The sequence below is a fragment of the Anser anser genome, assembly GCF_964211835.1.
Source record: "Anser anser genome assembly, chromosome: 3".
Lineage (NCBI taxonomy): Eukaryota > Metazoa > Chordata > Aves > Anseriformes > Anatidae > Anser > Anser anser.
The window spans coordinates 60,651,684-60,664,140 of record NC_139722.1 but is presented as its reverse complement, the minus strand read 5'-3'; the positions used below and the strand labels follow the sequence as shown (position 1 = coordinate 60,664,140).

Here is a 12,457-nt window from a genome sequence, read left to right as displayed (position 1 = left end):
CTCATTACCTCATGGAATTGGTCAGATGCAAAATATCAAACAACTGCATTCTGTTTATGATTTGAACTGAAAAGGCCATTGGAATGGTTGAACTTCATGTATAGTCAGGAGCCTTGTGGTTTGATCTTCTAGGCTTCTCTTCAAGTCCCCTCCTCTCTTATGTCTCTTCTCCCACACTGAGATACTTTGACATTTGTCCTTGAAAGGCAAAAAAAAAAAAAAAAGTTAACTTTAGTTCCTACAGCAAAATCTAGATGCTCAGGTGCAGAATTTAGTCTTTGAAGTCCAACTGCTAGTACTCCACGGAGACTTCAAAGACAAACTGGTGTTACCTCCTCCAGGAAAGAAATGTTGAAGGGTTTAGGAAGAGGGCTGGCAGAAGATGACAGGTTTACAGAGAAAGCCTGTAATACTTTTAGGAATATCCATGCAGATTATAGAGAAGGGCCTCTTAAAATTCAAGAACAAAAGGGAGTAGACAGCAAAAAGACAAAAAGAGGTATTTGATAGTATCAGCAACTTAAAAAAGACAGATAGAGTAGAAGCTGGATTTTTTTTTCTTTCTCCGAAATGAGTCTTTTTTGTACCCTTTAATTGTTTTCATCTTATGCAAAATTACCAGCACAACTCTTCATGCATCATTCTGGTATAATTCTGACCACAGTTTAATCAATTAACTAATAATACTAATAATAATATTAAAAACATTCATCAAAGTTCTTACTACACTCTCCTGATAGCTCTTCCACATAGTGTATCCTTCTTTCATCTCTGCAGTCCATCTTATTTTCTTTGTGTACTCATATCCTCTTCTGAATTTGGACACAAAAGATCTAATCTTGCAAAGGAAAAACTTTTAGTGAATATTCTGCAGCTCCTTATACCAGCAGAGACAGAGTCCTCCCTAGTGCCAACAAGCATCTTCCTGCAGGGGGTGATGAAGTTGTGCCTGTTTACGCTCCTTCAGAAAGCTCAGTCTTCATTTAGCTGGCACAAGGCTGATACACCTTCTTGTGGTAGCCCAGACTACAGTTAGTGCTATCACTGATCTGGCAGTGGAAAAGCCCAAAGGGAAGTAGAAGTTCTCAGCCTTTGAAGGGTAATCTGATTTCTTCAGGGAAGATTAATACAATGGGTTATATGGAAAGAAGGTGGTGATACACAAAAACAAACCAGAGCAAATAAGCCTATGACATCCTTGTGACACATGTAGTTGCCCCAAAATGTCAGATTTTTGAAGTCTGTGTTCTTCAATATTTTTGATTCCATTTGATTATCATAGTCATTTTGAGATACGTATTTGATTAGGTACAGGGAGCAAAGATATTACCTTTTTATTTAAAAACATTGTAGATCTGTTTATGAAGACAGCAAAAAGTTAATTGCATGTACTTGAGAAGGTAAGTGTTCAGCCTTTCCCATACATATCTGTCGGTGTAGCTAAGTCTTTGCCTGCCACTCCTCTTCTCCTAGGCTTGGCAGATAAATAGTTGTTATTGTGATGTGGAAAACCTTATTTTCCTGATTTGGCAAGTAATTCTATAGAAGTTGGCAGGATAAATTAGCGTGGGGAGAGATACCCAAAGTAGCACTGGAAGAGTTTTGGAGCAGGACTCATTTATATACATTGTCTACATATATAATTTTCCTGAAAATAGGCTTCTAACTGAGCACTTCCACTGCAGTTTGAAAAAATAGATCATACTCTTAATAAGGCTCTGTTTAAATCCATGGGGGATCCCTGAGGATATGGGATAATATAAATGCTAATAGCCAAAGTTTTAGCATAGACCAATTACCTAATCCTTTGCTCTTTCAAAAACTCATATCAACTGCTCTGATCCTTTTAAGTTTTTGCTGTCATCCATAGATACCCTAAGCTAGTGGTCATAAAATTCAGAAATGTGAACCTCTTAAATCTTGTATTTCAGGGGGATAATTTAATCACAGAATGTCACTACAGTACTGTGGACCGAATTCGCATGACATGGGTAAGAAAATTTTTATTGGATCAAAACAAGCACACAGAAGATGAGGTGACCATTTTGGGGGACCAAAATCTTTTTCATAAGATGCTATTAAAATGTGTGAGCTTATTTGCTAATTTGCGTGCAGTTAATTATGTATTGTCTTTCATGTCTTAGGTTTTAAGTCATAAGGAATACTATGATCGTAGTCTGATCTCTTGCATATTGCATTCATATGTCTAGTTTATAAAAATAAGCAGGCCAGAACATAAAAGATCTTGAAAAATGAGACTTCAGTAGCAAAAGGAGGAATTTCTTCATAACATATATTAACATGTAAATTGTGCATATTATAATGAATTATTTTTATGAACTTGTTATCCATCTTTCCCTGAAATTGTAATTACGAGTTCTTAAATATTGATTTTCACTTATGCTATGACTAAGATCAGACCACTTGCGCCTAAAGTAGGACTGAGGCATGCCTAAGATGAGGCAGCTGGGAGCCATGAACCTTGGTGTGGTATGTTTATCATGTTTTCCAGCAGCTAACCGCTCAAATAAGTACTTTGCGTACGTTGGCCAAGAGTTGCAAAGACCCTCCTTGGCAGCTGCTATCCCCAGAGCAGGGCAGAAGTGGGTGCTCTGCCTGCGCGCGCTTGTAGCTACTGCAGCAGCTGGACTGTGCCAGCTGACTGCGAAACCAGGGAGTGAGGCCAAACCTGTTACATGTAGGGACAGGCATAGCTGCAGGCACCTGCCTTTTGCCAGGGGCTGATCCCTCGTCCTCAGGAGGGGCTGGATCCAGATCTCCAGGAGGTGAGATCTGTTTAATAGGGAAGACCTGGTTGGTCATGACATCCAGAGCATAGGGATAGCTCTTGCTGAATCATCAGACGCATGTAGGCATATGCAGTAGGTGTATGAAAAAACGCAAAATAGAATCATAGAAGCACAGAATATCCTGAGTTGGAAGGGACCCACAAGGATCGTGTGTCGAACTCCTGGCTTCACACAAAACCACCCAAATATCAGACCATGTGTCTGACAGCATTGTCCAAATACTTCTTGAACTCCAGCAGGCTCAGCACTGTGCCCACTTCCCTGGGGAGCCTGTCCCAGTGCCCGACCACCCTCTGGGTGCAGAACCTTTCCCTCACACCCAGCCTGACCCTCCCCTGTCCCAGCCCCATGCCGTTCCCTCGGGCCCTGTCGCTGTCCCCAGAGAGCAGAGCTCAGCGCCTGCCCCTCCGCTCCCCTTGTGAGGAAGCTGCAGGCCGCCATGAGGCCTCCCCTCAGCCTGCTCTGCTCGGGGCTGAACAAACCAAGGGACTTCAGCCACTCCTCGTACATCTTCCCTTCTAGACTCTTCACCATCTTCGTAGCCTTCCTTTGGACACATTCTAATAATATTATGTCCTTCTTATATTGTGGTGCCCAAAACTGCACAGAGTACTCTAGGTTAGGGTGTACCAGAGCAGGACAATCACTCCCTTCATCCGGCTAGCAGTGCTGTGCCTGATGCACCCAGGACATTGTTGGCCCTTTTGGCTGCCAGGACACACCGGTGACTCAGATTCAACTTGCCATTGACCAAAACCCCCAGATCCCTTTCTGTGGGGCTGCTCTCCAGCCTCTCATTCCTCAGTCTGTACGTATAGCCAGGGTTGCCCCTTCCCAGGTGCAGAATCTGACACTTGTTCTTGTTAAAATTCATATTGTTGGTGACTGCCTAGTTCTCTAATTTGTCAACATCTCTCTGCAGTGCCTTTCTACACTCAACAGAGTCAACAGCTCCTCCCAATTTAGTGTCATCTGCAAACTTACTCAGTATACCTTCAAGTCCTGCATCCAAGTCATTTACGAAAACAATAAAGAAATCTGACCCCAAAATGGAGCCTTGGGGAAGCCCACTAGTTTTGTGACCACCATTTACTATAATCCTTTGAGCCCGACCGGTCAGCCAATTGTTCACCCATTGTATTATGTTTTTGTTTATCTGTATACTAGACATTTTGTGCAAATATAGAGAATCAAGTCCTTTCAGTTTTTGTTGTGCCAGCTGTATCTTAATTGAGTGAAATATGCATAGAAACAATGAAACATATTAAAAAAAGGTGTATGTTGAAGCACACTAGTGTGCTTCCCTAGTAAAGCACTCTTCAAAAAGAAGGTGTCCTGTAGTAAATCTATGGTCTGTGGTCTTAGCTTACTTTTCGGTGGTAAGTTAACTGAATATTGTAATTTTAATTGGTATGACACTTCACAAACTGGTGCATAACAGCATGTAGCAAGGCAGTGAAATAAATATTTCTGAAGGTGCACAGGTTGGAATGCTGATAGGAAAAGAGAATTTCATAAAGCCTTGCATGGAGTTTTAAGAATTTCAGTTAAACAGAATACCTCAAAATGTATGGAAAGAGTTTGCTGATCCTTGTATCCTTGTGCAGAATTAAATCAGCTGCTTTCTGTTTGTTACTGATGTTTACTAGTGAAAAGCAAGCAGTTGGAGTTTAATTATTCAATCCTGTCATACTTCAGGGTCAAGTCCAGGTAGTCCTGTTTTCCTGTGTGGTGATTACACTAGCTCTTGTGCCCTGCTTCATGTATTTATGAGATTTGTGGGAACAGTCCCACAAATCTGTTTTACTAGATAAAATATAACTATATAAATATAAAAACCATAACTATATAATATACATATAACTATATAGTATAATACATAACTCTTTTTCTTTCTTACTCTTTATCAAAATATGTAGTCTATATAGAAACATATTACATCCCTTCCTCCTTTTTACTAGGCAAAGCTCATTTAATTTCCTGTTAAAAAGACTAATTATCTTACTAGATTTTTCCTAAATCTGCTCCATTTTGAAGACATCTTTCTGAAACATGGTACATATAAGAACCATGGAAACAACCAAAAGTAAATCTGAACTTCTCAGATCACACTCTTCAACATAACTGGAGGCTTATTTTATTGATAGGTGTTCCTTCTGACATTTTTTAAGCTCAGGAGTTGTTGTTTGAGCTTGCAGTATATTTTGTAATTAATTATGTAAAATCTTCTTTTTACTTGATAACCTAATGTGAAAGGTAAACCTGTTGAATCGGGCTTCCTGATACACATTTCATTAACATATAAATGCTAATCAGTGTTTCTATCTGTGGAATTCTAATGCTATCTTGATTAAAAGAAAAATCCCATTTTCAGGGTGGTCTGAGCACCAGGAATGAAATGTGCCTGTCATATCTGCTCTATTACCCACGAATCAACCTCACACGGTGTGCAAGTATTCCAGACATCATGGAGCAACTCCAGTTCATTGGTGTTAAGGAAATCTATAGACCAGTCAGGCAAGTAAAACGTTTATGAATACGTACAGCACCTCTATCTGTGTTGCTTTAATCTGTAATCTTACAGGGTCATTTCTATACAACCCTTATTTCTTTCAGACAGTGCAATGTGTTGCAAGATCACTCGTGCCACCTCATTTTGGTGAACAACCTGTGGAACTACTTATTTCTCCTGCCAAATTGTTTTATTGTTTTGTGTCTTTTTTTTTTAATTGAAAATCTATTTCTTCTGTTAAACAAACATTTTTTTCTTACAGCAGTTACCCCACCAACAACCATCAAAAAAAAAAAGTATCAATGTCATATCAGTGTTTCAAATGTTTATCAAAACATATCAGTGTTTCAATTACAGAAATAAAGGATATATAGATAATTTTGAAAAAGTAGGAGTTTGGGAGCATGAGAGTTGAATTAGCCTGTGTAGATCTGTTGTCATTAATTCTGCTGCAGCTGATCGATGCAACCAAGAGGACAATTGATACTAGAACTGTTTCTCACATCTGGAGCTCAGTGCTTTTTCAGTGACGCTGACAAGAATGCACAAAATGGGAAGAAGTTGTAAATTAGAAAAAAATGGAGGGGAGAGAATATTAAATCATTCATAGTAAAAGATAAAATTGTAGCTAAGCACCATGATGGGGAGATGGAGCTTTGGCAGAATAAGTCAGAAAATGATATACAAAGTGAGTAGAGAAAAATGGAGAAAAACTGGTACGAATCTAGCCAAGAGGAAGAAAAGAGTATTTTGGTTAGCTGTTGACTGCAGAAGGTTGCACTTCTGTGCAAAGACACTGTCTGCTGAGACTTTGATTCCTGCTTTTCAGGGAAACAGGTCACTGCACATTTTTGAGAGGTAAACAGGACTGTGTCAGAAAGAAACCCCCCTATCATCAGTTTTTCTTCCTTACAGAAATAACCTACAAAATGCTGAACATTGGCATGCTGCTCAGCTTGAAAGGGGTAATATCATTCTGTTGTAGGTTCTGACTACTTCAGTGGGCCACAAATATTCAATATCCCCTCTGTAAGTGGTGCGGGTGGTAGGGTACTGTTACTATTTAGGCAACTCTGGATCTGTAATAAACATCATGAAGGTCCATGCAATTCATCTGGCATCTGGCTGCTGGCCAGTGAGTTTGCAGAGGGTGTAGCACAGGGAGGAAAGTTAAATCAGGTGTTGCAATTCATTCATTAAGTCAGCAGAACTCTTGCTGGCCTTCATCATGAAGGCCTAGGCAAAAACATGTCTCGCACTGAGTTGTTAGATCTAACTTTTCTGCCCTTCTCATTTCACTAGGTTGACCTGCACAATGATATTGCTCACTGTGAGCAATTGTGATTTCCAGGATCTAACAGAAAATTTAGACTTCTATAGGAGATGGGAAGAAGCCTACTATGAACAGGATATATGTGTGTGAAGATATAAAAATCAATGAATAGCATATTTTTTAGATATTAAATGTTCCTTACAATGCCCCAAATGAAAGCATCTCAGTAGAGGATCAGCAGTGGAAGTGACTGCAGACATAGTGTGGGAATAGTCTGAAAGGGACAGTTCCCAAATGAATGAAATACAGAAAAATAAATATAAAACTCTAACTGCAAAGTAATTTGATGTACAGGCTTACTGGTCTTAGTTCTGAAGTTTACACCCAAGACTGAAGAGTCTGAAACAGTCAGAATTCAGTCAATGTCTACTTCAGTTTTAATGATATTTCTACTTACAATCCTTTTTAATACAGGGAGAACACAGTTTTTAAATCAGTCCTAGCTAGAAGAGTCTTTCTGAGGTTATAAAGAAAATATTCTAACAATTGTATGCTCTCTTGAGTGCTCATTCATGATAACTGTACTTAAGAAAAAAATGCACATTTGGCCTGGGGAAATAAAGATGTTTTGAATAGAGTAAGTATGCAGACTGTCTGCTGCAAATGGAAGAGTAATTAGAAGAAGAGATTATTAATGCCTCTAGTATTTATGACCTAATCCACAATTCTTGTTTCATTAAAGTCTGTCAGCCTAAGGATATGTGACCTGATACTCATCTCTCTTGTGTCAGTTTTACACTGAAATTGCTTCACTGACTGCTTTAAAGTCTCTCTTGACTTACACATGAAGGCAGCTGGAGGCAGGATCAAGGCACTGGTGGCTCACTTTAAAACTCCTTTTCTTCCTCAGACTGGTGGCCCAGACAGTGGTATAAATCATGAGGAGTTGAGATTAAAGTGATTGGGCTACAATAGTGTAAAATAGGTGTCTGATTAAAATTATGTCCTCCGTGCCTATATATTGAGTGGAGCTGAACTTTGGCATAGGCAACCCTTTAACCAAAGCAAATGGGAGACAGCATACTGCAAGATAACACAGGTCCATCAGTTTTAAAAAGATAACATGTGCTTCAGTGTGTTTTTAAACTAATAATTAGGTTAGTTAAAGTTTTAGCCACTTTATTTTTTTGCACAAAGTTTACATAACTTTCTGTTTTTAAACAGAGTCAAGACAAAGCAAGAAAAATGGAAAAGGTTTTATTTACTTAAAAAAAAAATAATTCATTATTATATTTGAGTTTTCTCTACTAAATGAAAGACAAAGGCATTCCTTCCCTTCCCACATCTCAGGATGGTGGTAGGGAAATGGACTGACCCCACTTGTTCAGGGAGAGTTTTGCCAAATGTTGGTGAATTTTCAGCCCTCTTAGAGCAATGCAGCAGCTCTCTATCCCAACCTTTGCCAAAAGTTCTCTTTTAGCCAGGGCACTGGGACATGCCAAAAGACAACGTCCAGAACACTGGTTATTGTCATTTGATCTTTTGGCACTGTTGCCAACCTAGCACCCTTGCGCTCGGATGAAGTTTGACTTGTTATCTGAGTTACGACCAGAGCTTGGCAGAGCAATCTGGAAGCAGCTTCCTAATGGCAAACATTTCTTTAAAACAGTCTGTCAAGCTTAGTAGAGAGTGTGATTTTTCTTTTTCTTTTTTCTTTTCCCCGGTGGTGGGATTACAATAGAAGATCTGTTTTGGATAGCCTGTGTATTCAGTTTGTAAATGAGATCAGCAATGTAATTCTTAACTTAAAATCCTTCATTTTTAAAAGCATATGGTGGCAAGTTCTAAACTGATGACAAACTTTCATAGGTCTGTTAGTGACACTATGTCAAGTTTCACTAGGAGAGAAATTAGGTGAGAATGTGAATTAGGTATACATATATATATTAATAGTGCTTTGTTTTTCTGAGTAAATTCTCCCAAAGCTTTCCCTTATCAGTTCCAACTTGATGACATTTATCTATTTTTTTTTTAATTCTTTGTATTTATTTTTCTTCAGGACTTGGCCTTTTATTATCAAGAGTCCTAAGCAATACAAAAATCTGTCATTTATGGATGCAATGAACAAGTTCAAGTGGTCCAGATCAGAGGGTCTCTCCTATAATGAGCTTGTGCTTAAACTACCAGTGAATGTGAGATGTTCAAAAACAGATAATGCAGAATGGTCGGTAAGTCTATTCCTATCAAGTTTTCTAAGTCTTAAAAAGGAGGCTACAATGCCATGAAACAAATGGGATTTACTGTGCTTGATTATGAATAAGTACCTGGCTTCAGACTCTTTACATGGCCATTGAAGACCTGCAATAACAAATGATGAGAATGCTTTATCAATGCTTTCATGTAACTCAAGTTCTAGAAGTGTTTAAGAAGAATAGAAAAGCTGGAGCTTTGGTCAGGATTTGGGTTCAGTGATAGGAATATGGACTTTTCCACTGTGCCTAGGACTCAGATGAAAGAGTAACCGTATGTATCCAGGTTAAGCAACCAAGTTAGAAAGCTAGTTTTCATTGGCTCCCTCTATTGTCAGGGTCTTATGTTAGGGCCTTGCAATGGAGGATTTGAAATTCCTGAATCAAATTTCTTCTCTGAATCACTTTGTAGGGGAAGGCATATTGACTGCATAAGGAAGCCTCAAGAATCCGACTTCTTAACTCTTAAACCACCTAAAGCTATATGAACAGTCTTCCAATATCTCTCACTTTTATGTTGGTCTTGTGTCTTAAGAGATGTCTATAGTAGTGGACCAGTGCATTAGCACTCTCTCTTTTTTGTGCACCTTTGGAAGATTTTAACTTCTTGATGAGAAAATGTAAGATAAAAATAATTACTCAGTAGGTTATTATTTAATCTAAATGTCAGTAGACACTACAGACCTTCTGTGAAAAGTACTCATTTACTACATGTGATTGACTACATGTGATGATAATACATATGACTATTCACTGTTTTTGGTTAAGCTTCTTGACCTTTGCAACTGCTAGCTAGTAGCAACTGCTTAGCTACTCTTTCACTGATTATTTGTCAAAGGACAAGTTAAGAAGATGGAAAACACATGGAAATTTTATCAGAAGGGGATAGGCATCATTTTTTAAGCAGTTTGCTTTCTGAAAAATGCTGTTCCCCTTTATCTTACAGGATGAAGGAACAATACTTACAACTTAAAGAACATATTCAAAGAGCGAGTTAACTGGAAATGAGAGTGTTTAGTTCTTCCTTTTTATCATTAGTTTCCTATTTCAAATGACTTGGGCATATTCTTCAAAGATACGATTAGGACTCTTTCCTTTTCCTTCTCTTATTAGTAATATTATGTGTAATTGGCCGTCCTCAACAAAATCAAGAACAGATTTAACATGAATGTCCAAACAATCAGTGAGTTGTTACAAGAAGGAAAAACTTGAAGTGGAGGAATTAATTTGATAAGATCTTCATCCTGCTGAAGGGATGGCTTCCTGATCCGTTTCAGCTTTGTGTTGTATTTGCTAAGAATAAATCCATATTTAGATTATTTTTTTCTGCAATGAAGAATAATTGCAACATGGAAAAACAAGCGCATACTGTACAGGTGGCCATTCAAACTTTCAAAAATGCTTATGCCCAGGGGCTCTCTTTTCACAGAACTTCTTTTCTTCACCATAAACCTGTCAGTGTTTCCTTTAATTCAAGAATTAAACCATGTAAGTAGGGAGTACATTTGGAAATGCGTAACTAAGTGGTGTACCCAAAGCTCTCTCATTTCATGTCAAAGCCAGGAGAGGCAAGTAGGTACGCAACCTCCATAAAAATTGCACTGAATTCTAAGGGAAGCATAAAAATGCTAAATATATAGAAATATGACACTACTCTAGGTGGCCCTGGTTCAGCAGGGGGGTTGGACCACATGACGTCCACAGCTCCCTTCCAGCCTCAACCATTCTGTGGAACATGTGTGCACAATTAACTGGCTTCTACATGCAAGTATAAGCCTTGTATGTACCAATGAATGCTTTCAATTGTCATCCAATATACCAAAAGCACTGTAATGCTGTAATCTTCCATTTTCACCTTCCAGAAAGATGAAAACAAAGACAAAACCAACCAAACAGTCCCACAAACCAAAACAAGGTCATACGAATCAACAAACAAAAGCCTGGCCTTGCTTTATAGGAGAGGATGCCAGTGTGTGCAATTGTTCCCAAGCTGAGAACAATGGATCTGCACACTGGATGATCATTTGGCGTGCAATATATTAATATTTTTACGGAGTTTGATGTCTCCACAATAAGAGTCACAACCGCAATACAAAGCTAACAATAGAGTCTCATGCAATTTGCTAACTAGTTAGAGAGTAAAATAGATTTCTAATCTTATATGATGAAACTGTTTTATTTTATTTTAATTGCAGTTCCAGGGCATGACGGCTTTACCCCCTGAAATAGAGAGGCCATACAAGACAGAACAAGTAATATGCAGCTCATCTTCCTGTTTAAGTTGCAGTTTATTCGTCGCCCTGTTGTTTGTTGTACATATCACAGCCAGTACCATAGGAAACATCGGACCCTTTGTACAATAATTTTTATTCATTTGTGTTCTGTATGCCATGCAAGTTCTGATGTGTTTGCACTGTTGCTATTGTAGATTTATTTTTTTACATATTAATAAACTAAATTCGCTAGTTCAAAATAAAATGTGTACTTCCTCTGAGAACTGTGGTTTATCTGGTTTTCAATGTAAAGTATATATAAAACACAGTAGGTACACCATCACGTTGCGTATTGAAATCTTTTCACATACCATTTTGTTACCCTTTGTCCTGGTTCTTCACATGGTGTTTTCAAAACCAACTATGTATATGGGTAAAATTAATAAACTAAAAGCAACTTCGTTAACCACATTCAGCCTGGAGTGTGCTATATTATTTTGTCTTGGTTCTTGACATCTGCAGGTTATGAAGTCATTGCTGCAAGGACAAGTCTTGCAAACATGTATTTGGGCATGTCTGACACCTGCAGTGAAGCCACAGGAAGGGGTCATTCACGGGGGACATTTCTAGAAGCAACACATTGCTAATCGGTCTCTCCTCCCAAGAGAAGGGAGCACTACAGGTGTGAGGGGACAGAACCCCAAACCTCCTCATGATGATTCCTGTACAAGGAATCCTTGACTTGGTAGGGATTTCTCTCCCCGTTTCTTCTCTCTTCATGTCTTCCTTAGTCCCTGACAATTCAACATGTTTCTTTTGTCTTAAGGTATGGGTAGGCCAAATAAAGCTTTGGTGAGGGCTAGGCACACCTTTGCTGTATTCCACACGGATAGCAGCAGTGATGAAGATCAATTTCACAGCCAAGCTCTGGCATGCACAGGGAACCTGTGTACAAGCCTGCCAGCAGCTATTGGTAGCACACGCTGAGAATCACAATATGCCAAACGGTTGATTAAGAGGTTATTTTTGTGGCCCGTGTGTATGACTTTTTATTTATTTAGTTAGTTATGTGTAAATCCATATCTTCTTTACTCAGATGGTGTTTGGCAGGGAAGATTCCCTAAAGATTCCTAATTTGTTGCTCCCCAATGAAATTACGGAACACAGTGGAAAAGGACTTGGACCATTCAAAAAAACTTATTTCTATATCCACTCTGTAGCTACAGTTCACTATAATTTTCTGCAGTGCTGCATAAACTTTACTGGAGTGTGGTTGTAAAAATCAGTTGTTTTGGATGTCGACTGCTGTAACACCTGCACTAAAACTAACCTGTGTAAATGGGCATTTTATGTTACTGAGTACTCTTGTGCAGTGTGGTGAATCCAGAGTAGATCAAGAA

The 12,457-nt window shown here is 38.7% G+C and overlaps 1 protein-coding gene across 1 annotated transcript in view; it reads left to right on the top strand.

Annotated features, from left to right (window-relative positions):
• The window catches only part of MOXD1 (monooxygenase DBH like 1), a 53,325-nt gene extending 41,797 nt beyond the window's left edge, over positions 1–11,528 (top strand). The window contains exons 9-12 of the mRNA XM_083830704.1: positions 1,932–1,991; positions 5,185–5,327; positions 8,655–8,823; positions 11,040–11,528. Of these exons, the coding sequence (XP_083686830.1) occupies positions 1,932–1,991; positions 5,185–5,327; positions 8,655–8,823; positions 11,040–11,207 (540 nt within the window). The 3' untranslated portion in view covers positions 11,208–11,528. The remainder of the gene's footprint in view (positions 1–1,931; positions 1,992–5,184; positions 5,328–8,654; positions 8,824–11,039) is intronic.
• Positions 11,529–12,457: the final 929 nt, after the last annotated feature.